Genomic DNA, 26,798 nt, shown 5'->3' with positions numbered 1-26,798 from the left:
CTCCTGTATCATCACCAGAAGCAGCAGACATGTACTGGCGATATGAACAAGAAGTGGGTTTTCCGATTTCATGCTGAAATGTTTTAGTACATTGCCTCTGCACCCTAGTGTCCTGGTTTTCGATTTGATTAAAAACAGCACATCCAACAACTAAATATTTGTTTCCTTATCTAACTAGCTAACAAAGATAGCTACCCAGGGTGGTAAAATAATGTTTTATTTCATGGATGAACAAACACTACCATGCCACATCCTAAATTTCTTTCTACAAAAGATTGTGGACAGAGCAGATTTTTACATTTCTCAGCTCGAGTTCATGTCGGACTTTTGAGCCTGTTGGGTGTAGCAAAATCTGGACACGCAGCAGTCTTATCGTCTATTTGGCATGTTGCCTGAAAAAGCGGATTCCGGTTCACAAAATGTCGATGCACTGTAAATGAAAGGAAATAACCAAAACCAACCTAGATTGTTTCTGTTTACCAGTATATCTTCCGTGATGGTCAAGTACAACCAACATTCAAAGCATAAAAGAAAAGGGAAAAACCCCCCGAAAACAAAACAGAGACCTCCTAAAGAACACCATGGAAACATCATCATTGCTGGCAGGATGCAAGATTGCCCACAGTACTATGTAAAAATGTAGAAACCTGCATTGACATTCAAGCTGTCAAAACAATGTAAGAAATCACATTAATTGCTATACTGCCAAGCTAGTACTTCTAAAGGGTCCTGATCAGCAAAAGAGTGTTATAGCATGCATGCTCAACACAAGACTAATACTGCATTGGGGACCTGACCAGTCATTGACTTACTTACATTCCTTTATATACAACAAAATGAAATATACAGTATTAATACTGGCTGTACATTTGGTCAGAATATTTTACAAGGAGCGACACTAGCCGAAATCCACATGATATGGCAACCAGAAGTGAATGAAAAGGTTTTTGAGAATAGAAATTTTTGTTCCAACACGGGTTTTTTTGAAAGTTGCTTCCCAACCCCATAAAGAATAATGTGGGTTAAGCATTTTGCAAGCGCGCACATTATGGTTTTTTTTGTTTTTTGGGGGTTTTTTATAAACCTAATGCAAGCAGTAGAGATCATTAAAAGCGCTGAAAATACAATAATCACTGAGTTGGAACCAAAATCAAAGCTAAGCTGCAGACGGCGTGAACAACAAATCCAAGCAAACAGATTTTTTCTCTCTCTCCCTCTCTCTCTCTTTTTTTTTTTTTTTTAACTGCTTCATGAGATGATCTGCAACGTTTCTGATACACTTCCCACTACCATAGTCTAGTTCAGCCTCTCAACTGGTTGGCAATGAGTTATTCAAAGTAAGAGAAAAAAAAAAGCGTGTCCGTCTCACTGTAGAAGTTAAGAGTAAAAATGCATCCATGATGACAAGGACACGCCTATAATCTTAATTTTCCTTTGTGCGTGTTTTGAAGAGTTGACAGAGAATCTTTGACCTTGAGGGGTACGACTAGGCCGGGAGTGGGGGAGCAAGATTTTCTTTGCAATAGGCTGTACCAACATCGTCACTGCTGGGTTACTTCCCACCTCCACCACTCTCTCATGACCTCCGGCCCACGGGGAAACACTGATCTAATCATTGACATGGGTGTTTTCTGCTCACCCAGAACAAGCGGAGACACTTCTGAGATAAGCATGAGACTAAATGAAAACAGAACAACAGGTAAATAACGGATTAACACCATCAAGGTAAACATCAGAGCAACCACAGCGACACTTTGTACATTGGGAATCTGTATGCCCCACGGAAATGACGAATCTTCTAAGCATGGGAGACAACAGGCAAATCTGTATGAACCAGTACTTTCAGTACCTTAAAATAATTGTGCTATAATCTTTTCCATGTATTAAGTTTTATCTGGTGCAATGCGATGCTGACTATGGTAATCATGATACGGATGGTGGAATTCATTGCTACTGCTTGATTGCTTGAATGCTAAGGGCCATCTAATCTAATCCTCAAGGCGGTTTCTTGGGGTGGTCCTTCAAGTCCCAGTTCTTGAGTCTTTTACTCCAGAAGTCACTTTGTGGCAAAAAAGGTGATGTCATTTATGATGGGTTCCTTCTGACAGCAGGTTCTGCTGAGTTCATCATGCTTAATGTTCTTCCATTCAGGAAGGAGTTGCTGTCCTGTAAAGCAGGCGGGCTGCTTTCAGTTTTGTTTAAATACATGCTAACGACATAACACTTCTTTCTCCAGGAACATGGATTCACTTGCATATTGTTATAGAGAAGGGCCTTGTGCTTGGCACGGACCAGAAGGGCTAATCCTCCTCCTCGTCTTCTTTCAGCGTGACTATCGGGACCTTGTCCTGAACTTGGAAGCATTCCACAAAGAAGTTGACAACCGACCTGTACAAGTGTTGCTCGAGCACCGCACTCGTAAAATAATGGCTTTCATCGGGGTATATCTGCAATGGAACGGCGGGAGAGAATTCAGGCATCCACCCCAGAATAAAGCACTTACTCCATCCCATCCCAAGGGAGGCAGGCACACCCCTCTCCTCCGTGTTTCCTACGGGCTGGTAGGTAGGCAGCGCCATGCTGGCTTTTGTCAGTTCTTAAGTGCCTGGCCTCATGCCTTGACCAGGGAGCTCAGGGACCTACGACACAGGCTATGAACTCCAATATACAGCAGAGTGCCTGAAAATTAGGTGGTGCTGTCCCAAGATCCTTGATGTGGCTCTAGCCCTTCATTCCCACTGGAAGGAGACCAAACCTAAATACCAATATAAAAGTAAGGGAGTATGTGCATGCACGTGTACGTTTGTATACAGGGGTCTAACAATCAAGTTCTGTGCCCTTGGTGGTGACAGGGTCAATGGTGGTGTTAGGTGTCATTCTTTTACTCTTCTAAGTGGGCACCTGGGGCACTTCTAGGTATGCTACTGTGTGTGTGTGTGTATATATGCACACAGAGCTTTACAATATATGACTTAGCATTAATGCTACCTGCATTGCCATACTGAGCTGAATACAGCTTTAAATGCTGACTCTGGCACATCTGTTTTTTGTTCAAAGGGCAAAACGACTATTCAAATATGAAACAGGGAAACACTTGCATACTGTACCTGCAAGCTGTAATTAGCCTTTGCCCTAATTAGGTGTGCAATAAGGTCTGCAGTATGCTGGAAATGGATTTTTTCTGTAAAACCAGACGAGTATCAATAAGAAGGCAAGTTTAATTGAGAAAAATTAAAAAACATCATCATGTACTGAGCTAAAAGGGTGGGTTAACTTACCGTCAGCCGTAGCATGAATGATCAAAAACTTTTGCTCTTTCAGTAATGAGACTCTGTGTGCTAATTTGGTGATCTGCAAAGGTAAAGGTTGCAAGTACAATTAAGCATCTTGCCAGAAATTAGTAATTTATAAAAAGTGACTAGCATTTAATTATGCTTAATGCCAGGACAGCAGCAGGCATTGTCACCGTCTCTCCTCTGGCTTCTTGATTCAGTTCAGCAGTACAATGGAGGAGAACCCATCCATCCATTTGTGCCTGAACCCTTCACAGCCAGCTGGATATTAATTTCTTTAGATGTTTAAATGCCCGCCCAGAGCACTATGTGAGGAACCCGGTGTAAAACATCTACAGCAACTGCCAGAGAAAGACGCCTCTACAGCGTACACCCCAATCTCACAGATACTTCTCTTCCAGATCTCCTGACTTCAGCGTCTACTTAATGGAGCTTTTAAGATGTGTCCTGAAACCTGAGCTCTGACAGACCATTGATTTTTCCCTTGCTGAAAAGGAACTCCCTCCCTTTTTTCCCCCCAATGGATTGAGGTTTCAAATGCCTCGGACGTCTACAGCTGCTTCAGCATCTCAAGAGAAAAAAAGAGGTGTCGTCTTTTTCCTTCCCTAAATTTGTAGGAAAGAATTGAGCATGCCTCAGAAGTACATCATTCTGAGATCCTGCTGCCTGATGAAACTCCCTGTAGCTGGACTTAAGTAAGGGAAGCACAGCAACTGCTTGTTCAAGGCAGAAAAGCATTTGAGAGCACTTCTCTGAACAGGATCTATGTAAAAGCATGGAGCTTTCTTACCAGCCAGTCTGTGGCTCCTGTTACTAGAGTATCCGACACCTTACCTGTGCCTGTCTTGAGGCAATGCTGTTCTCCCTACGTTATAGCAGTTGGTAACTGTCTCAGATTGCTATGCTCCGGCACTGAATTTTGCAGCAAAGTGACCAGCAGGCAAGCTTAACTTATCTTGGCCTTAGGTGAGATAGTATACATGTTATAGGGGTGTAAGCAAAACAGAGACTAAAGATGATCTAATGGGCTGATCAGCAGCAGGGCTTCATGTGGCCAGTGGTGGTTTCAACTTCTCTGCCTCAGTTTTTCCAGCTGTAAAATGGGGGTGCTAAAGTTTAGCTAAGCTAGAGGGCTACCATTAGAGTTAACAGTTCATCAGGAAACAGCTCATTAGGGGAGGAAGAAAGAAGCTAATTCAGCCACAGGCTTACAGACAAATCATTTTCAACAGAGGATGGCTCTACTATTCGGCAGCCCTGTGTCCCCCTCCGACCCAATGGCACTGAGGAGACGGGGTTAAAGCAGTATTTACATTTTACCATAGAAGTAGACACTGATTCAAAGCTCTGTTCTCAACCCTGTGCAATTACCTCATATGCTCTGTTATCGATCCCATGTAACCCCAGGTACCTTTCAGAAAAGGCAGAAGCTAGAAAAGAAATAAAACAAACTGTTTTTACCTGATTTCACAGTGTGCCGCATCAAACCGTTAAAAAAATAAAAGCCACATTTTTTAACTCGGCTTTCCTCATAAGATAATGTATACAGTATAATAGAAAACTGTGAAGCATTAGTTAGCGAATCAATCTGTGATCACATTGACGGGGAGACCAAGTTAATTCTAATAAGGATATTGTCAAAACAAGTCTGCAACTCAAAGGCTCCATCATAGACACCTGCTATGTTATTCCCTACACCATTTTTCGTTATCAATGTGTACTCCCAGGTGCTAGCAGAGCCCTCCAGTGGCTAAGCTATCGCGTCCTGAATGCAGTGAAACATAATCAGACCTATCTTGGTCATCAACAGCATTTGGGGTTCAGTTCTGCTTTCCTTGAATGCAGTGGAACACTTCTCGGTGACTGCAGTAAAGGTTGCACTGCATGGTTTGAACACCATCGACTCTAGTGGAGTTTCTCCTGATTTACACCCAGGTGACGTGGGGGATAATCACACACACCCCTCCATTCCCTCTTGGGCAGGCAAGAGGAGAGAGGGAGGCTGCTGCGTCTTCTGTCAGGGAGGAAAATAGTTATACAGGTCTAGAAGGTGGCCTGCATTCATCTCTTCCTTGAATGAACAGGCATAAACCTAGCTTCCTTGCAGTTTTGGAAAAAGAGCTCAAGTGCGAGTCCCCAGTGAGCTGGCAGGAGCAACAGTGAGCTGTCCCAGTCCTCCCCAGTGTAACACTGTAAAGCAAGCCCCAATTCTACAAGAACCAACCTTGAGAAAGGCCCCAGCAGCAGAGACGCTTCCAATGTGACTCTGAAGGCACAGGGCCTGCCTATGCACGGACCTAGGCTTTTTAGACTGAAGTTAAACCTTATTTTAGGGAGTGTACTTGGTAGCCATGTTGGTCTGAGACAAGAAGACATACAAAAAACTAGAACTCTGGGTTCCAAAATGGTACCTTGTATTAGACCGACAAGGAAATTGCAAAAAAATGCCCTTTTCTATAAGCTTTCGGGCTCAAAGTCCCTTACCAGGCTCTGGGAAAAGTATAGATGGTAAAAGTTGGTTAAAAAGTCTCCATAAATAGGAAATAAACTTCATTTTTGCACAGAAGGAGCTGAAGATGGAAGGCTGTCCCTTTGGGTCCATGCGAGTGTCTTTGTGTATACAAAGGACACTTTTCCTGCAACTTCCCAGTTGGTTTAATACAAGGTATCATTTTGGAACCAAGAGTTCTAGTTTTTTGTACGACCTTATTTTAGGCACTTAATTTAATATAGGACCATGCTCTTTGTAAAGCCATGTCACACCAGATGCCTGCACTGCACAGACTTGTCCATTTGCCCAAACGACCATAGGCTGCTTTCCAACCTGGCTCTGAATGTGTAACAGCGTGAAGCAGTTTGGAGGAATTTCTAGTCCAAAAGCTCTGACTGCCCTTATTGACTTTGACTCCAGCTATTGCAATGGAGGTGCACAGAGCAGCAGTAAGCTGAGATATTTTCTAGTTTTCAAAAGTCTCCTGGGTTGTGTTTCTCTCACACTTGCATGCATCTCCTCTACTGTTTAGCCGTTTCTGCATTAATGGGGTACTGCAGGAGGAGCGACAGCTTGGAGCTGGTGAGCCATCAGAGCTGTGGATGGCTGCACTTTGCGTTGGCACCCAGCGTGTACAAGACAAAAGGCCACATGACTTCTGTCATAAAGAGCCAGGCAACAGCTGAACTTGAGGCCTTGCGAGTAAGCCCGCTGAAGTCAGGGGTTAGACTGTCTGAGTCTGTGGGAATACAGGATTTACAGTCCAGCCCAACCAGACAAACACAACACGCAGCAGGAGACCCAAAGGTACAGTCTTAGGAAATACAGCAAGGTAAACATGTTTAGGGGATGGTTATTACCTGACAGGAATTGGTATTTGGGGGCCTGGAGGAGTTCAGCTTACCATATAATTTGAAATCTGTCAGTGGGGAAAGAGCAGCTCCACATGTGAACACTTGGTTCTCTTCACCAGCCGGAAGGATGTAAGTGCTCAGGTAGCCACCGTAATCCTAGAGTACAAACAGCCACACGTTACCTGAGCATGCAAGACTGCCAGGCACCACCACAATCATCGCAGACATTAATCAGCATGAAAAGCGTCATTTTTTTCTAAGATCTAGCACTTGGGATAATTTAGGTTTACTAACCCACTGATTCTGATGAAAAAAAAGCAGTATCTGTTCTCATTGTTGCAGCTATTTGTGTTGTGGTAGCACCTAGAGGCACTAACCTCATTGCGTTAGGGGTTGTGCAAGCAAAGATGTGCCACAGCCTGGAATCAAAGGCCGTGTCTACAAGAGGAGCACTTTGCTGGAATAGGAGTGCGAGTGCATTATGCCTAGGCAGTGGGAGACTCCTTACCAGCTAAGAAGTGCCTGCCCAGAGGAGCTTTCCATCTATTGACTCCTCTGTGAAATCCTGTGAAAGATGAACTTTAACTTCTACCCAGGAGAACTTTTACAATCATTTCTCCAATGCCCGATGAAGAGTGTTTGTGCCCAAAAGCTTCCAATTAAAGATTTTTTTTTGCAAAAATCTTGTTGGTTTAATAAAAGATATTACCTTTACCATGAGCCCTGATTGCTTTTTCCTCTAAACCAATATGGCTACAACCTGGACACCTTATACCTGGGAGGCACTCCTAAGTCTGGATAGCAACTCTACTGGCAAAGGTGTACCAGTAATACCATGCCTAAGTGAGAAGCAAGCTATGCTGGGAGTGCTGCATAGCGGGTACAGCTGCCTCTACGCTGCAGAAGTCTGTTGGCAAACTGTTGGTTAAGGATCATACCTCTTCACACTCCTGGCAAATACAGTGATGCCTGCAGAGGACAGCAGTGCAGACAGCACCCAAGGGGGAGTCACTGGGGATGAGCTGATAGGACCTTAGCCTGGCCCTAAGGTGTGCACATCATTACACCACACAAAATAGTGGTAGGACGAGGCTCAGGAGAGCAGGATGATCACTAAATAAGAGCTGTTCCAGGCTGCTTACCTACCAATCATTTGGGATGCACTGGGACCAGTGAGGCCCAATATGACAAAAACCTGCTGGCATCACACACAGCTGCATGCAGCTGGGCCCGTGGTATTTTCCAGCGATTGGGAAACAGGGTCCCGGGCCCTTGCTGCAGCTCCCCAGCCAGGAAGTCTGATTCTTGCAGTGGCCTGGGAGGCAAATATGCCACTTCGCTTCAGGGCCAGTTTGGCCCAGGTAAAAAAACGCAAGCTTGGCCTTATGCTTGGCCTGGCCCTGTAGCTCTGTAAACATTTAGTAACTGTTTGTACAGCACCTAGCACAATGACTTTGGCTCCATGATACAGTAAGAAAGACTTTATGCATGGGAGTTACTATGTCAAGAGTCCCAGTTGTCCCCCTGATGATCTGCACGTAGGAGGGCACTGTCTTCTTGTAGCACTGTCTCTTGTAGAGGGGATATCACACCCCTCTTCAGTCCTGACTGTGCAGAGGCTGTAGGACATCGTGTGCATGGGGCACACTAACTCAAAGGGTTCTGGGGACAGCAGTGCCCATCAGGAGGTCCTGATAATGCTGCAGGCACAGGGGCTCCAGGCATGCCTGTTTTTGACCCCTGACGAACCTCCAAGTTTGGGGGCAGCTCCCTTGGTCCCCATAAGAAAACCCTCCTCTTTCCCCAGACGCACTTCTGCGGGTTATTTCTAAGCGTGAGGAACAATCTGGGATTGGTCGTGTGAGCAAAGTAGCTCACGCATGTGCCTGCAAGTGGGACCTACGTTCACAGGCTTAAATATGGCCTCTGTCTTTTGCCAGGTCTGCAGAGCTGTCGTCTGAGTATCATCCAGGCTTATCTTTCCTGTCTGATTCATTGATTTCCAATGAATCAATTCCAAATCCCGGAGCCATGGCTTCCCTCGCTCCCTTTGAAACGGTGCCACTGAGAACAGACATTAGCAGCTCATTCTCTGCACTGGCCTGCAAACAACTCAGATACAGGGATTTTCTTAGCTGTTCAGTACCCCTCACCTCCTATAGCTATAAATTTATTACAACAATGCTTTCCCCCGATGCTCCCTCTATCTAATGTCCAATAGCGTGCATATTGCAATTAATGCTTCTCAACTCTCCACACACCGTAGTGTGACTCAGCTTCAGAAATCAATAGCATTGTTCACATTTGTACAATACAAGCCAGATGCATCCACAATCCTTAAAAGACACGCTGAAAATTAAGTGAGAGTTCACATAAAAAATAATTAAATACCTGACAACATTTTCCTGACAAATAGTTAGTGTGATCGTCCCTTTCAAGCGAAGTTGAAAGGAGACATTGATGAATCGTTGGATGCAGTCTTTACAATCTCAAACATCAAGCAATCTATCTTAAAAAAAAACTCAGCACACACATGCCACTTAGTAAATCAAGATTAATCCCAAAGGGTTAAGTATACCGGCAAGCTAAAATAGAGTATGAATAATGGGAAATATTTACCTTCCCAAATACACCCACTCGCATTTTATCAATATAATGTTCCTTCAACATTGTCCTAAAATATGAAATAGATAAGAAATAGTCAGTTAAAAAACATCCTGCCTTTAGCTATAGGAAACACATGACGCTAGACGATTCACCTTAAGAAAGCTGGCTTGAACTCAGCAATAGGTTATTGGGGCAGTCTCTTGTCTTGCATTACAGCAGCTGTTTTCTGTGAAACAGTGTTAAGGCCCCAAAGCTTTTAGCATTGCAGTGGGGCTTCATCCGAACCCAAACACTTAAGAATGAATCTCTCTTAGCCACCTCTCCCAAATATTTTAAAACAGACCTTTGTCCTTAATCCTTAATCCCTACGGATGTCAATATGGGAACACATGCAGTCCTTACATAGTGACCTTCTATTGCCCGTAGGAAAATGCGCAAGAAGAGTTTCACACTCTTTATTCAGCACGTTGCTTCAATTGATTGTGAAACAGCACTCACAGATATGAGAAGCATGGTTGAATTGGTGCGTGTATTCATTTAAAAGGTATTTTCTAGTGTCTGGATCAAAGCAAAGAGCCTTTTAAAACACATTCTCACTACGAATGCTCTTTGCTTCTATACACACAGTGTCACTCACCGGACAGCTTCCAACTGATCCTTCTCTTCTAAAATGCCAAGTCTTCTTCTAACTTCATGTAACAACTTAGTCCCTTGAAATCCACTCCCACGGCCATCAAACTTCATGACTATTGCGTTGTGGGAGCTGACCAGCACGCTTTCCCAATTCACTTCAAATTTTTCTGTCACGCTCTGGCTACCGGGCGTTCCATCCCTGAAGCAGGAACAGATGTCGAGCAAATTTATCTTATGTATTCTTAATGAGTAATGCCAAGATGAGCAATCACACTGGGCTAGAACATGGTTATACAATTATAATCTATTTACAAGACAATTGGAAGACCAACCTGCATTGGTGCTATGTGCATTATATGGTGATAGAGTTTAGAAGAGAGCCCCTGGTTATCCGTCTTCATGTTATGCGTGGACAGACAAGTCTGATACGTGGGTGTCTGCTCTTGGGGTGTCTGCTGTAGCAGGGTTTTCTAGCTATTTACCTGCCTACCTTTTCTTGGAGCAGCCATCATTAATGCCTGAGCACTTCATCAAAGTAGGATGTGTACAGAAATATTGGGTAAGAACCATGGATAAGTAAAATTTGGATGTCAACAGAGAGATGTCGGTTGATACCAGCTGAAGTGCTGACCTCAGCCTACATTACGTCTCTCATTTCCAGCTCTCTGGTCTGGAAAGACTCATTTTGCTGCTGGTGGTGGGGTGAACTGGAGTGTTGGTGGGGGGTTCTGGCAAGGTAGCTGTAAAGGTGCATTACAGAAAGGTTTGGGGAGAGACAGTCATGATTAGGCACTGGTCTTCCAGCTCTCCTCGCTTCGGCCATCACCGGTTTCTCTTCTCTTGGAGGCCTGTGCTGCATGCCCATACCCCGCTGCACTGCACCTCGCTTTGTCATATTGCATGCTCCCCCACAAATGCTACAAATGACCCAGCAGTGCTGCACCAGCACCCCCACACTACATGGGCCTGGGCTCCCTCAGTCCCACAGACTCAGAGGACTGTGGACTAGTATCTATAGATGGGATTGTCACTCATCTGGTGGCACTATTGTTTCAAATAGGCAGGACAGAAAGGCAAATTAAAGGAGAGAAAAACAGATGATCAGACAAAGGACTTCAAAACCTGTCCGGTTCTGGCTGCAGTGAGTGAATGCAGCGCCCAAATGAGTGGGACCCCCCTAAGCCTGCGAGGCAGAGCAGAGACACCATACACTGTCATGTCCCTAACCCAACTGTTTTTTCTGGTGTCCAACCATGCATTTTTCTCTGCCAGATTAGGTCCTTGCATTACACTGCCTGCTCTCTGAAGCAGTCTCAGTCTTACAAATGTCATGAGAAATACACAGGATCACATGAACCTGCAACCACAACTAAGCTGAGCATTTTCTTCAATTCTGTTGTTCCAAGCAGAAAAAAGAGGACAGGGCTGCCAGGGGAAAAGACGTTGTTTAGTTTGTGTTAAATGATTAGGGGGTCCTGGCACTTGTACCCACTTCAGCCATGTTTGTGAATTCCCGGAGACAGGAGGAAAAAAAAGCCTGTCACATTTTTAATGTGCATGTGACTTTAGTTGTTTGCATTGACTCAACAAACAACCAGACACATCCAGGTTCAGAGGCAGCCTAATCAAGTGTTGTTAGCTTGATGAGTACCAATCTTTCTCAAGCACTTGTATAATGAAGTACATTTTCTGCAAGATAATTTGGTGATGTAACGGCATGTTTATTGCAGTGGTTTTGCCCTTCATCAAGGGAAGCTGCAGGATGGTGTTTTGGTATTCAGCAGCAATTGCCTCCTTCATTCCTCTATCAGACCCCTTTCTCTGGGCAAAGTGAATCTGAACTTGAAAGTACAGCTAATCAGTAAGACACAGGAAAGCCATGGAAGACCTATGAAGATTTTTCCAAATTCATCTAATACTTCTCCTTGATTCTTTAGGCATTTTTGGAAAATCTCAGGTTTATGATCATCCCCTTCAAAAATAGATGACAGGCTTTTGCAAAAACCTAGCAGCAAAAGCTGTCCAAGTACAAGCCACTGTCTGATACCCTGCAGGAGAAGGGATACAATGTGATGGTGCAAGTGCAGGACACCGGGGCACTTGGAGCATGCGACTTGAGCAACCAGAATATTCTGAAAGCCTGTAGGGTACTCTGTTGCTACTTAAAGCAGGTTAGACATTGCTGTTTCTAAAACCAAAGGGCAGGGCAACTATACGTGGACGTTTTTATGCAAGGAGCCCATTACAGAAAGCAAGTACTTTAAAGGTGCTAACAGAGGTAATGGTTTGTCATGTGATTTGGCCCCTGAAATGCTCTACAGCCACACAGTGACAGAAGTACATGGCTGTGGAGCACTTTAAAAATGCTCGATCATGTGACAATCTGAACCCTCATTATATGAGCGTTCAGATGAAAGTACTCCAGAGCAGAGCGTTTCATTAACGTCTGCCAGTGCATGCCAGGAGTGGGGCTGAAGAAGCCCAGCCCTGTCCCCAGCGCCCCCTTCAGAATGGGAGGGGGAGAAGGCAGGGAGGGATTTCCATCTGGGGCCCGCATTGAAGGGTGGCACGGGTGCATCCAGCGCAGGCTGGGCAAACCCCAGACTGGGCTCCCTCAGCCCTTTCCCCTTCTCATTCTGAAGACAGCACGGGAGCTGGGAAAGGAGAGGGGCAGGGCTAGGGGAGAGCAGCTGCAGACACGCAGCCACTCCAAAATGCAGCTCAATCCATCCCCCCAACCCCAAAAACCCAACAAAAAACATCTGTTGGGTTCAGGGGATTGCTGTAACTCAAGGCGCTTCCTGCAAAGCGCTATGAGTTGCAGCAGGGTGCTGCACATCTGTCAGCGCCCTTAGTGCTTTTAAGTTGCCAGTACAGTCTAGAAGGAAGACAACACACCTTGCAATGCAGCATTTGAACATGAGTGGGCTCAGCCAGTTCTGCCAACAGAGTTCTAAGAAATTGTAATATTAGCATAGCTAGGTGTGCATGAGCTGGGCTGAGAGAGGGTGCAATAATGACAGTCACCTCTGTTGGCCTGCCACCTGTCATTATCCAGGGCCTAAAAACATCCTAGTTATGCCTCCTAATTGAGGAGTCATGCCAGCGAGGTGGGATGGGGCAGATACAGGTTACAAAAAATGACTCCTTCACTTAGTTGCATAGTTGAGAAAAACTGAGTTTGCAATTCTCTGCTGGGTTTAAAGCAAATGCTTGGTAAGGGTCTGTCCATTTCTGCCCAGGGCAATTTACAGGGTTTGTGGATATGTTTGAAAAAACTGCTGACCAGTTTGGAAGAGTGGAGTGGACCTGACATTATATGTGGTGGAAAGCTGATAGAAATTATTCAGAGAAAGCCCTATCTGAAGCCCTACCTGAAGATCTTTTAAGGAAATCCCTTGTTTCTACTCCTCCTACTCTGCACTTCTTTCCTGGTCTCACTGAAAATAGCAGCAGGTGGTGAATGTGAACTACTTGCTCAAATTTCTCTTGATGAAGTCTCTGGAAGGCAGCCCACTGTTTTAAGGCTTCTGCGTAAACCTGGGATAGCTTGGTGTTAAGATGTTTGAGTTTCCTTTAACTCTAAGAGTGTGTCTATGCTGCAGCACTGGTGTGTCTGAGGAGGGTGCTCCCAACATGCCCTGCCCACCCACTTGTAACCAAACTGAGAAATGCACCTTGGGTATTTCCTTGTGGCTGCTCTCAAGACCACAGTCTCCACAGTGCTTGAAAGCAGCTAGAAGGGATGGCCCCAGCATGTGTGAATAGGTATGTGTGGCTGGGTGCTTGAGAACATGTCTCCCTAGGCATGCTGGTGATGAGGTGCAGCCTAAAGGTCCTTGATATGGGAGACCTGGTTTAATCCCTTCCTCCACCTTATTTGGGTTCAAATCAGATGGAGAAAGGACTCAACTGTGCATCCTCCCAGCTCTCAGGAGGGGGGATGACACTGGATGACATATGCTTAGGGTGGTCTCTCTTAATCTCTCCTGTAGAAGCTGTCCCACTTCCATATCTGAAAAGCAGAGATCAGTATCTGACTCTCCCATATTCAAACACCAACCACCCAAATAGAGTCAATTGTTATTATTTTCCCTTCTCTTTCCCCATCTTCAGTGACTATTTAATCATGAATGTAGAGCAGATCAGGATCTACAGGAAAGATGGAGAGAGCTCTAATTCAGAATCCCCTACAGTCAACAGATATGGGCACTTTCCTAAGAGCTGCAAAAGACCATGTAGGCCCAAGACCATATTCCCAATGTGGCAGAGATTGGATTTGAACCTGGGTCTAGAAGGCAAGCACTTCACTAACCAGATGAAGTTTAACACTTCCAAGTGCAAGGTGCTCCATCTGGGGGCAAACAACTCTCAACATACATACAGGCTCGGTGGTGACAGCTTGACTTGCACCATGGCCGAAAGGGACCTGGGGGTAATGACTGACCATCGCATGAACATGAGCCATCAATACGAGGCGGTAGTCAGCTGGGCAAACAACACGCTGGCATGCATCAACCGATGCATCTCATGTAAAACCAAGGAAGTGATATTCCCACTACACTCAGCACTGGTGAGACCGCAGTTGGAGTACTGTGTCCAGTTCTGGGTGTCGCACTTCAATGAGGATGTGGAAAAACTTGAGAGGATCCAGAGAAGAGCCACCCGTATGATCAGGGACTTGCAAGGCAAGCCATACAAGAAAAGGCTGAGGGACCTGGGCCTCTTTAGCTTAAAGAAGAGAAGGTTGAGAGGGGACTTCATAGCGGCTTACCACTATATCAGAGGAGTGTATCAGGAGCTCAGTGAACAACTGTTCACTAGGACACCCCTGGGGAAGACCAGGACCAATGGATACAAGCTCCTGGAAGGCTGCTTCAGACTTAAGACCAGGAAAAACTCTTTCACAGTCAGGGTGTCCAGACTGTAGAATAAGCTCCCTCCAGAGGTGGTGCCATCACCTATCCCGGAGGTTTTCAAGAGGAGACTGGACAGTCACCTCACGAGGGTCACCTAACCCCAGTTGTCTTCCTGCCTGGAGTGGTGGGGCTGGGCCCAATGATCTGCAAGGTCCCTTCCAGCCCCTAACATCTATGAATCTATGAACTAGGATACAGGGTGTAAAGTGAGAGGTCTGATAACACTCCCCTTTGTCTGTGCTTTGAGGGTGCCTACCAGCTGTTGCCCTGCACATAAGCTAGATGGAAGAATGCACTGACTGTACATCTTGAGGAACCTTAGCCTTGTGGTTGGCCAAGCATCTCAACACTATCAATACTCAGGCAGTGTTGCAGTGCCCATGCCCAGGAGCAGCAATTTATGTACCTGTACAATGTCACTGCCCCTAAGGCTAGGGACGAGAGGGCTGAGGGTCTAAATGGTGGACTGAAACTTTGTTGTATCCTGTGTTGGAAAAAAGGGGGCTCTGGTGTTGGTGGAGGAGTCTAGGCACTAGTGTACTCTGGCTAAAGAAAAAAAGAGAAAGAAAACTTACACAACCAGTAGCAAAGGGTAGTGCACAGTGTCTGCAAAGGTTGCCGGTTTTAAGATTTGCAATGGCAGTTCTAGGCAAAAGCAACAGATAATAAAATAGTTTTAGTACAGAAATGTCAACATAACTATAGTAGATTTTTATGGTGTTATAGTCATATAACAGGAATAAATGACATTTCATAAGATACTCTGATAAATAACATTCTAGAAAGATATGCGTTGTCAAGAATACGGCTCTCGTTGCAATAACCACGGTGACAAGAAATTTAAACCTAGAGTGCAGTGTGACCTGTTCAGTCAGGCATCACTTATACAACATGCAATTAATATCTGGCAAAAGCTATAATTTTCCCTTTAGGCAGCCGGATAAAGGACACAGCCAAGAATCAATACTATTGGGTAGTGGGGGAGGAAGGAAGGAGTGAAAAAGGATAGTTTAAAGCTAAAAGGAAGCAGGATATAAATGCCAAATAAAACATAGTCGATGGCATGGAAGATTTTCTTGCTTTAGGGGCTTAAAGACAGTTGCAGGATGTCCCTTGTAATCCTAAATTTCAGGGGCCCAATTTTGATCTCACACTACTCTGGTATAATATAAATCAGGAGGTAACTCAGCTGATGTCAATGAAGTTACACTGGTGTCAAATTAGTGTAAAAAAGAGGTGAGTTAGATCCAAGTTGTGCTATGGCACCTGCTAGAACTCTGTTTAACTGCAGCGATATGCTCTGCTTGGCCACACGCTCGTATGAGAACGTGCTTTCACGTCAACACATTTTATATTCACAAAAGCACATTTGTTTTCAAAACATTAACCATAGTCCAGATGACCAAAGGCACAGCAATTAAATCAGTATTAGCACCAGTTTCAACAGAATTAATACACAGATTAACCATCAGGTTTAAGTGGTCTGTTTTGCAGTCATTTTCTGACACTCAATTTAATTAGTTATTCCATCTGAATGCTAATGGACTGCAAACTGGATCGATGGAAAAGACAGCTCCTTGATTTTAAAGACACATGAACACGGCAGGCACTGTTCTCGGTCCCATTCAGCCTTTTGGGCAGACTGTGGGAAACATGGTGAGGGAACACAAAAACATCCGCATGGTTATTGTGTACCTGTATTACACAAATGCCTGTGTGCATGCATGTATGTGTACACACAGTGAGCCAGAGCAGACAACATATGCAGTTAAGAATTTTAGCAACAACTCTTGAATTATTAGGAATAAATGCAAACTATAATGAGGAGATGGTTCAAGCGACCTGGATAGAGCTGGATATTACTGACAGGTTGTTGTCAGCGTTACGTCCCTGCTCCCAGCGCTGCTCAGCTCCCAGCTGTCCCCAGGCACAGGCAGTGGGGAGCTCTCTGTCCCCTCAGCCTTGCTGCTGCCTGTGCAGCACATCGGCTTCTGCTCCCTTCCCCTGCTCGGGGAGAGCCAGGAGTTGAGCAGTGCTACAGTTGCAGTCAGCTCCCTCCCCTGATGCCTAGGCTGACCGGGAGCAAATTGTACCCTGTCAGCATCTACACATGAACTGCTGCACAGTAGCTAATGTATCATTAATCTACTAGTAAACGTTGGTATTAGCAAATGGTGCATTAGCCTAATTTACTGCACAGTAAGTCCTGTGCGTGTGTAGATGCTGACGCTTTGCTGTGCATTAGATTAGTCTGATACACAGTAAAGCAACACGCTCTCCAGCATACCTTATTGCTTACTGTCATTCCATATCATATCTGAAGGGATATATTATATTACTCTGCCTACTCTAGTCCTCAATTACTCCAATCACAAGGAAAATGTTAATGGACACATTTTCAGGCATGCCTTCTTGGTTGCTTCTTCAGAATTGTCGAGTATCTGCAGAGGGGAGGATTGCTGGGAACATTAAACATTTGGAAGAATTTGAACAGGGGTTTTGAACATGTGCGCTTGTAACAAAACAGATGCTCTTCCAAATGCTGCAGGTGCAGGAAAGGAAGCTGGTAGGGAATATTTGGATTTTTAGGCCCTAACTACATCTACTTGGTATATTTGCTGGTATTTTTGTTCCCACCCTTTACTCCTCCCGCCCCCCCCCCTTTTGCAGATAGATGAGGAGAGAATACTTAATTAAGAAGTGGCACCAAAAAAAATTTTTTTTAAAAAATGCTAATTTAAACAGCTCTAAGACTCATTCTTCTCTATTGTAATTAAAGAAAAGCATGCCCATGCTTTTGCCTTTAAACTTTTGTTTGTCTTCCAATTTCTAACGCTTCATTGTGGTTTGCATGGAAAAGTTTTAATTATTGAGACTGAAAGTCTTTACCATGGCTGTCTCCCCATTGGTGATTACTCCTCCGTTCACTGCAATTTACTGCTCTGTAGTAAGAGGCTGCTGCACTTGGAGCTAAAAAGCACATGCAACAAACCATTTCAAACTTATCTTCAATAATAAACAGGCCTGGCTGGAGAAACTGCCTCTTGCATTAGAGGCAGATCCACACCATGTCATTTCCCAGTGTGGTTTTTTTTTCTTAAAAGATAAAAGTTATATTTATCTTTTTTCCTTCTGTTCTCATAACGACTTCCTTCTATACAGAGTGTAAGGATGCAGAGCTGCCCAAAGTGCCTGCCTTAATTGAGAACCAAAGTAATTTTTCCCCTGTTAATCTGGTTCAGATGATTGTACCATTTCATTGCAGTAAAAAAAAAGAAAAAAAAAGGACAGACAGACAGACTTACTGTAATCATCTATCTTGATTTCCATGTACTCCACTTTAGGCATTTGCCTATCACTTACAGCCAACTGCACATTTTCATTCACCTCCAGCTCAAAGATTTCTGAAAGAAAAAGGATGAAAACAACACAAATGTAGCAGTTCATGGACATAGCCTCTTAACATTTTATGTAAGCCCTTCATGTTTGCAATGCAAATTTCTTTTCGATGCACACAGTCCTCACAAAAGCCTGTGATGTGCGATGCACAGTTAAAATGCAGTAGTTACTTTGTACCCTTCTAAAACCTACATCAGATCCAGAGATGTTCATTATCATCCTTGGACCAGATGAAGTTCTGGTGTAAACTGGCACCCATTGAAACTCATGAAGTAGCACTGAGACCAGCTGAGGATCTAGCCTTCAAAATCAAGTTGCTGTAGCAGGGTTTCAGTCTTGCACAAAACAAAGACAGAGACAACAATGAGAAGGGTGAAATCCGTGGATTTTAAAAGCTCACTCTGGAGCTCACACTGAATGGGAAAAGAGGATATTTTTCTTCAGTGCGCAAATGTACATTTGTTCAGATTTTCACTCTAGAGGAAAATATGCTGTTGGCGAGTTCTCCAGGCATGGGAAATCAATAGGAAGCATTAGCAGTCTCTAAATAGAGCATCGTCCATTGTCCACAGCACAGTTTTGCGAATCACAGCTAAGCTGTCTTTCCATTTTAAAATCATCCTTAGCCTTACACTACAGACATGCACAAAGAGCAACATGAAGGGATGCTGCATGCGTTGTGGAAGAATTTAGCTGCTAAAAAGACTAAACCCTAGGTTTTGGAAAATATCTGAGTATCTCCGTTATGGATGTCCTACTTGCAGCACCCGGGAGAGAGGCTGCCCAGCTCCCGCCACCTCTCATGGGATGCTCGGGTGCTAGATAGTGGTGTGGCTCTACCCTGCAGGCACGCCAGGCAGTTACCTAGGGTGACACGTTCCTTTCAGCTGTTTTGCTGCCTCCTGTTGAGCTGTCCCTTCCTCCAGAAAGATGCTCACCAGGTGCCACCTCCTTCCCTCCCGCCCAGGCTGCAGCTGAATGCTGATCAGCTGAGCTGTTTCTTGCTGGGCAGCAACCTTAGTCCTATTATTATGGAGCCTATTACGCTAAGGATAGTCTCCGGCTGGCGCCTGGCTCCCAGGCAGTAGGCCAGCAGCTGTGTTCCTCCTTTCCGAACAGTGTAACAACTGATCTGGAGCTGCTCCTTGTGCCCAGCCGAGTGGCCGACTGCTTGGCAGAGCTCGGAGGGACACCCAGCAGCAGCGTGTGGTAGGGGGAGAGGAAGCCAGGGCAGTGTGCAGTCCAGGTTCTGCTCTTGACACCTCTGGTAAGACTCACTATCTTTTCCCCTCTCTTTGAGGGAAGTCCTACTTTTCCCAGTGACTTGCAAGGGCTGGATAGATCCAACCATAACCACACTTTGGGATCTTGATGGTACCTTCCTGGTCTGGGAGCTTGCAGCTTGTCAGGGTCAGTCCAAAAAACCAAAGTCTCTGCAGGGATGCTATCAGGTCTCAGCACCAACACATCTCCAACCAAGTACTTGCCTGGTCCTGGCTTCCCATATGTCCATCCAGCTGTAACTCCCTAATTCCTAGATGCTGTGGTAGAGGTCTCAAAGCAGATTCAAAAAGGGACTGTAGTGAATTCATCTGCTTAAGTCCAGAATATAGATGCTCAAAATCACTGTTCAGGTGCCTCCTAACCCTAAAATTGCACAACCTCCATAGGTACCTCTATTTTCAGCATGACATTGAACACTTCTGTAGATGATTGATATTTTCCCTGCCTGCATATCCAGAAGTGCCTCCAGCTTAACAGGTCTGCACAGCCCACTGGCTAGCTGAAGACTTAGTCCAATCTGGATCCAGAAACCAGGCATGATTCCCCAGGGGAAAAGCTCCACCTACCCCTCTTGAAGGGCCTATCTATCCCATAGGGATTCTTGGAACATGCAATGAATTGGGCTCTGCAAAAATGTAGTGACCAGCACCACTTTGAAAATATGGGCCTCGAAGAGGCAGTGGGAGTGCTACCAGTCTCAGCCCCAGCTCAGGGATTTGATTAGCATATTCTTCCAGGATGTGGTAGACCCTGCTTTGATTCTTATCTCTGCCAAACCCACCCTTCAGCCCTAACCATCTGGCTTTACGCTAGGCTTTATACGGGGTAAGGGCCCTCTCTAAACCTCTTCTCTACATGCCAGGAGAATTAAAATTCACCAGGTGAGTGGCAGAAAGCATGGTTAAGCAAGTACTAAATGACTGCACAGTCACCCATGAGCAGTCCGCCGCACACGTAGATGTGCCCAGAGTCATGCCACCTCTTGCTCTCTTTCTCTGGTCCAGTGAATCATGCTCTTATGGAAGAGCTTTAACAGGAAATTTGGAAAATTTCTCCCCGTTAGCACCGAACGATGCTGAGTCAAGTGCTTAGTCAGCTGGGGGTCTGAATCCCCTCAGACAGAAAGAAAAATAAACTGCACCTCCCACATGTTGGGGAAATGCTCTAACCACTGAGATATTGTATAATAGGGGACCCCTGCCACCCTTGGAAAGAGGGACTCCTGCTGTGTTTATGAAGCGCTCGTTTTCCGGGGAACGCTTGGGGATGTTAATCCAGAGCGACCGGAAATGATTCCTAGTAGGATGCAGTAAGGAGCCTGAGCCCTGGAAAGGCACAATCCTGTCCTCACTCTTCTTCTATTGGCTAACTCTGGGCAGCTCCCCGCTCAGCAGACTTGGTTTTGTGTCTCTCATTCTCCTCCTTCACAGGGCTCACATAGGGAGCAGAGGTGATCAGCTCAGCTAGGGAGGCCAGGCACCTAAAAAGTTAGGTATCACAGAGCTCAGCATTGGACCTGGCCCCTGGTGCCAGAGCTCTGACACAAGATCCCTTCTCGACAGAGAGGCAGTTTGTTCCTTCCCCCCGTTCTGTGATATACGGACTCTGACAAGGGAAGGTCGGGTTCGGTGGCTTTGAGTCTGAGGTAGGTTTCCTCTGCTTGTATGGAGGCATTAGACTCCACCTACAAGGACATCTTCTACAGGACCCATCCTTCAGTTCACCCTAACACAATCCCTCTTAAAATCAAATCTGGGTTTGCCAACACCTTCAGTGTCTTTCAGCTGAGGATCAGACCCAAATGTTTTTCTTCTTTGGGATGATTATAAATATGCCATATTTAATAGCAAAGTCCAGATAGAATATGGAAACTCCCAGTGCTAAATTACGCATTCAATTTGGTGACACTTATTTATAGTTGCACACTATTGTATCCTCTCCGCCCACAAAAAGATTACTATAAAGTAGTTCGTGCTCATGTCCTGACTCATATTTATCTGTGCCTCTATTCAATGACTATAAAAGCAGGCACGAGACAAAAACATGCTTTTCCAGTGATTTAATGCATTTCACAGATCTTTCAGCCAGTGGCTATATCAGTTCAAAGACTATTCAACTTGTTTCTGAAAAGCCTGCCTCATCTCTATTGAAATTGTAACCCCCACAAAAGCTCCAAAGCAACAGACTATTAAGTTTAGTTAAATATTAGGATTCTCATTTAATTATGGCCCACACAACTAGCTTTATCAGCAGAAAGAGGTCTGCCACACAGGGGAGTTCAGTAAAGCCATTTTATTTGTTCATATAATTGCATCCAGAGAAAGGCAGAAACAGAGTAGAGGAAATAAGAAAAGACTGGCATATCTCCTAAAGGACCCTCTTTTCTGCTTTAGGGCCATAGGGAACCCTAGCCTGTGAAGTACAAATGGTCATTGCTTAATTAAATGTAAGCATGCTATAATAGTCAGTGCAACTCACTATTATCAGATGATTGCAGAATACCGAGACAAACTCCCTTTATGGAGTAATGCCTTAAAATTAAATAAATACATTCAGTAACATCCAACTGCCATCATTACCTCCTTTATTCAAAAGCAACAAAATGCTGGGAAATGAGGGACCAGGGGAAATGCTAATCAAATGCAAAAATCAGATATTTTAGTACAGAGGATGAGTTTTGTGTGTGCCTGCATCTAATTATCTATGCAGCAAATACTATCACTCCCCAAGTGCACTACAGCTCTGGCATGTTTTATACCCCTTACTTGAAGCATTTTATTTGCTTTTAATATGCTACGGTTATGCTTTTAATATGCTCTTACAAGAGACACCTAAGAGTCATTTATAATAATATACACAGGCGTACAATTCTCTGCCATTGCCATTACAATTCTCTTTTCTGTACGTGGTGTTTTTAGGAAAAACAAACTTCTTGGTGTCAAAGGAAAAGGGGGAAGCTAAGATCAGGAGCACTCATTAGAGAAGAGCTCATATAATTCCTCCCATCCTTAAAAATCACAGTTCACCCCATACAAGGCACATGGGGCCACTAGGATCAGGCACGGTTTCGGCATACCGTGGGAGAATCAGAGACAAGATGCCCAAGAGGAAGACAGTGAAAAATACCTGGCAGAGTTTGTCTGGCTCTGAGTGGACTGCTTGCCATTACACAGGTATGGAGTCACTGATGCATAACACTACTCACTACATATACATTACTCCAGTCCTCACCCTCTCATTGTGTGCTCTGCTTCAGTTGACCAAGCGAAGCATCATGGCACACCCTCAGAAAGTATAGTCCTGGCTTGTTGCATCCTTCACTACCTAGCCATGCTACATGGCTGAGGGGGGAAGCATGTCAGAAAGGGGATGAGGAGGAACCGAAGCCCAAAAAGAAAGAAGGGGAAGGCTGCAGAGCCCGAGGATCATAATTCAACCCCAGAGAAGACGCGGGGAAGAGCTCAGGTATCCAAGCACTCTGCTGCTCTTGCCCGTTGGGCAGGGGAAGAAGGATATGGCTGGAACACATGATTTTTGGCTCGTGCTCCTTGTTCCTGTCGCCTGCCATGCCAGCAAATAATGGAAAGCCAAACTCCAGGTGAGTGCAGAAACCTTCCTGTTTATAAACAAAATGTCCTGGCTGGGCAGTGACTCCCCACAAATACACAGGCCAAATAGAAGGACTGAAGAAAGAAAAGGCAGTTTTGGTTTAGGCTTACTAGCCTAAATGGAACAAAAAGCTAGCTCTTTCTGCAGGAATGCTGAAGGAAACCCGACTGAGAGATCAGATCTGGTATGCCTTTCAATAGGCAGGGGCGGCTCTGTCCTGGCCCTGGGGACTTGATCCAAAAGATCATCTGATCCATGGGACTGGGCAAGAGGCAGCCCCAGGTCTGGAGCATGTGCCACATGTTCACTCTGAAGCGGGATACAAACCATTCAAGGAGGTGTTTAAATCTTTCTGGCTGGTTTGCCATTTTATCCCACCATAAATTGTTTGCACATGTGACACGTTACAATTTGTGTCCATTATATGATAAATATAACCTCTGGCAGGGGCATTTTCCTTCCTTACCCATAAAGCCCCTTGCTGGAAGAAGTGATCTGGTGCTACCATTGCTCGCTGTACTTGTGTCCACATGTTTCCATACAGGATGCTTCAGCGCTAACAGCATCATTTAGCTCTTATATAGCACTTCTAATCCATAAATTTGAAAGCTCTTTACAACAGAGGTAAGCATCACTACCCCATTTTCCAGAAGGAGAAATCAAGGCATAGAGGAGCAATATTATGTGGCCCAAGGTCACCCAGCAGACCAGGAGCCAGAGCCAGGAAAAGAATGAAGGTGTCCTGGTCCAATGCTGTATCCACTGGATGTCACTGCATTAACCATTTTTGTCAAGGATTTCATTTTTGTCTCACAGACGCAACTTCTCCCAGGGACACTGCTGACTTCTGTTCACCTCACTTATGAGAATTTCTCCATGAAGAACAATTTGAATTTAAAAAGGGAAACTGGAGGGGGTGGCCAGCTGGACATTATGGTGAAACGTACAGCACATCTTCTCTGACAGCATCCAAACCGAAGCCTGCTCTGTTACTCGGTATTTGTAAGTCACCCACAAAAGCTGCATTAGGTCTCAAACATGACTCACGTTGCACTTTGATTGACCCATTTTTACATTTCTATTAAACTGTGCCTAGGCAAGCACTGGCCTTTATTTGTTGCTTCCTCAAGCACCCCTAAAAATCTAAAGTACTCATCTTCTCTAACTCTAATTTTGCATCACCATAATTGCATTCCTATAGGAGATTTAAAAACATTCAGATAAACATCTGTGGCAGTGCACTGCAGGTTGTTTCTGTGCAAGGCTCTTCTATACAGAGGGAGGCAAGGAGATGGATCATGAACAAGGAGGATGCAGAGAGCAGGATGCGAGAAGTCATGTATTTTGGAACTGGGAGCTTTTCTTTGTCCCTGATACTATGTAGGCCCCAATTCTGTTTTTAAAAGGAGATGGAGCAAGGGGTGAGAGTAGAATTCATAGATTTCATAGCCATTAAGGCAGAACGGACCTCATAAGATTATTGGGTCCAGCCCCCTGCCCAAGGGGCAGGAAGTCAGCTAGGGTCAAAGGACCCTGGCAAGATAAGCATTCAACTGTTTCATAAAAGTATCCAGAGTAGGTGCTTGCACCACCTCTGGGGGGACCCTATTCCAGGCCTCCGGGGCTCAAACAGTAAAGAAATTCTTCCTTATGTCCAGCCTGAAACAGTCTTGCAGGAGTTTGCGACCGTTGGACCTTGTCATCCCTTGGGGCGCTTTGGTGAACAGACATTCCCCCAGATCCTGATGCACATCCCTGATCTACTTCCGGGCTGCCACCAGGTCCCCCTGCGCCTGCGCTTCTCCAGGCTGACGAGTCCCATGGCTCTCAGCCTTTCATCGTAAGACCTGTTCTCCTGCCCTCTGATCATGAGCCTCTTCTAGCCTGTTCTGATATGATTTTATGGTTTATCTGAGGGACAGGGTCCAGGAAGCGATGCTAGATTGTTTAAAATGTAGAGGCTTGTTATTATTAGGAAACGATACTGCTGGCTACTCAGCCTCTTTCATACTATTCCTACGCTTGGAAAAATCTGCCCCCTTTCTCTGTGGTGACCTCTTCCCTTCCACTTCACTAAAGCAGGGCTGTCAAACATATGGCCCGTGGAGGGGGGTCACCTGGCCTGTGAGGCTTCTCGTGGACCAGATGATCCGCTTCCAGATTCAGCCCAGGGGCTACTGGAGCAATTGTGTTGGTGTGGCTCGGGAACCCGAGGGAATGACACTGCCCCCACTCCCCTCCTCTTCCCTCCCCTCTCCCTGCTCCGTGGATTTGTTTTCTTCACCACTGGCACCTCTTTTGGGAAGCCCTCTCATGATTGCTGCTTGCATCAGCGCTCTGTTCTTGGGTCTGCCCACGCTCCTGCATTGTGGTGTCAACCTACCAAGGAGGGACTGTAACGCGAGTGAGTCTCATTGTAAATACTCAGTGAAAGGAACTGGCCGTCTTTCTTTGTGCGTATAAAGATCTTGGCACATTTAAAGGGAAGTTACACTTATCTGAGGGGCAGAATGAGGTACTGTCCAACACGGATATCCTTTATCAAAATGCTCTTTCAGCTGAAAATCAGCCCTGTTCCTCAGTGGGGGATCTCATGGCAGAAACAGAGGGGTTGGTGGTAAAAGACAGCACCCGCAGTTATCAACGAAGGGGTCAAGAAAACACTGACTCCCAGAAATGCTACACTAAATTTGGAGGTTCACCAAATCTATCCCAAGAACTGCGTTTACTTTCTTCTAGCCTCTGACAGCTTTGTGGGGGCCTGGATTATCTTTCCTTTCCCTAGCAGTTAAACCAGCTAGGACTATCTCTGCAAGATTTCAGCATTACTTCATGTTCATAGACCTATCCCATATTTCAATGGTGTTAATGAAAATTCACTACCCTGGCAACACTCCTGCAAAAGTGGCAAGTATCACCATAATTCCTTGCATACAGTATATGTCCTCAGAATAAAACAGGCACCTTGTTTTTGAGAAGCAGAATGAAGGAGGAAAAAGATCTTTCCTTGTAGTAAGCAACTGAGTAGCAGCAGCCCAAGTGGGGCTGGAGTTTGGTGGGCAGCTCCAGTGGATTTTCAAAAGGATGTGGGCCCCAAACTACCCTCTGTGCCTTTAAAAATCCCCTACCTCAGTAATACTTACTATTTGAAAGCAGAGAGACAGCATGATGACAAATTGGATTGCCATTTGTGACCATGCTCCATATCCTGATTATTTCTCTCATGGATCTGGCTCACAGTGTTAAAGCTGAAGTGTTTCCTGTAGAGCCGGTGGTATAGCAGTATGGCCTATGGAGACTACACTCACTAAAAAGTGACGATCTATCTTTCTTGGAGTGTTTCAAACAACAGGATACACTTACAGGTAAGATAAGCATGGCCTGAACAGACTTTTAGCTTCCATGGGTTATACTTCTACAGCAATCTGCTGTTATTACTTATTTTTTATATTATGATGGTGCCTACCAGTAATCAGGACTCCACTGTGGTAGGTGCTGTACAAATGCTTAATGAACGCCACAAAGAAGTTACAATATAGACTTCAAAAGGGTGCAAGAGGTAGATGAAACAAGATGGGAGAGTGGAGGAGGAGAGAATATTAAAACATGCATGTCTAGCAGTAGTGAGCTTTACTCCTAGCTCACTAAAAATTTGCTGTGGCACTTTAGCTGCTGCCAACTAGTCCATGCCACCCACACTTTGGCAAAG

General features: G+C 45.0%; 1 protein-coding gene across 4 annotated transcripts in view; it reads right to left on the bottom strand.

The window, feature by feature from the left end:
• Positions 1 to 201: 201 nt before the first annotated feature.
• DPP6 (dipeptidyl peptidase like 6) overlaps positions 202 to 26,798 on the bottom strand; it is a 731,733-nt gene continuing 705,136 nt past the window's right edge. For all 4 annotated transcript variants that reach the window (XM_019530500.1, XM_019530482.1, XM_019530507.1 and 1 more), the window contains exons 18-26: positions 18,103 to 18,201; positions 15,373 to 15,442; positions 9,883 to 10,077; positions 9,258 to 9,312; positions 6,689 to 6,794; positions 4,665 to 4,723; positions 3,279 to 3,351; positions 3,108 to 3,181; positions 202 to 2,447 (exon numbers count right to left, since the gene is read on the bottom strand). In XM_019530500.1, coding sequence (XP_019386045.1) covers positions 2,301 to 2,447; positions 3,108 to 3,181; positions 3,279 to 3,351; positions 4,665 to 4,723; positions 6,689 to 6,794; positions 9,258 to 9,312; positions 9,883 to 10,077; positions 15,373 to 15,442; positions 18,103 to 18,201 — 878 coding nt within the window. In that variant the 3' untranslated portion in view covers positions 202 to 2,300. The remainder of the gene's footprint in view (positions 2,448 to 3,107; positions 3,182 to 3,278; positions 3,352 to 4,664; positions 4,724 to 6,688; positions 6,795 to 9,257; positions 9,313 to 9,882; positions 10,078 to 15,372; positions 15,443 to 18,102; positions 18,202 to 26,798) is intronic.

This window comes from Crocodylus porosus, unplaced genomic scaffold (genome assembly GCF_001723895.1).
Source record: "Crocodylus porosus isolate Cpor-Errol unplaced genomic scaffold, CroPor_comp1, whole genome shotgun sequence".
Lineage (NCBI taxonomy): Eukaryota > Metazoa > Chordata > Crocodylia > Crocodylidae > Crocodylus > Crocodylus porosus.
Note: the sequence above shows the minus strand (reverse complement) of the source record. Positions and strands in the feature narration are given on the sequence as shown.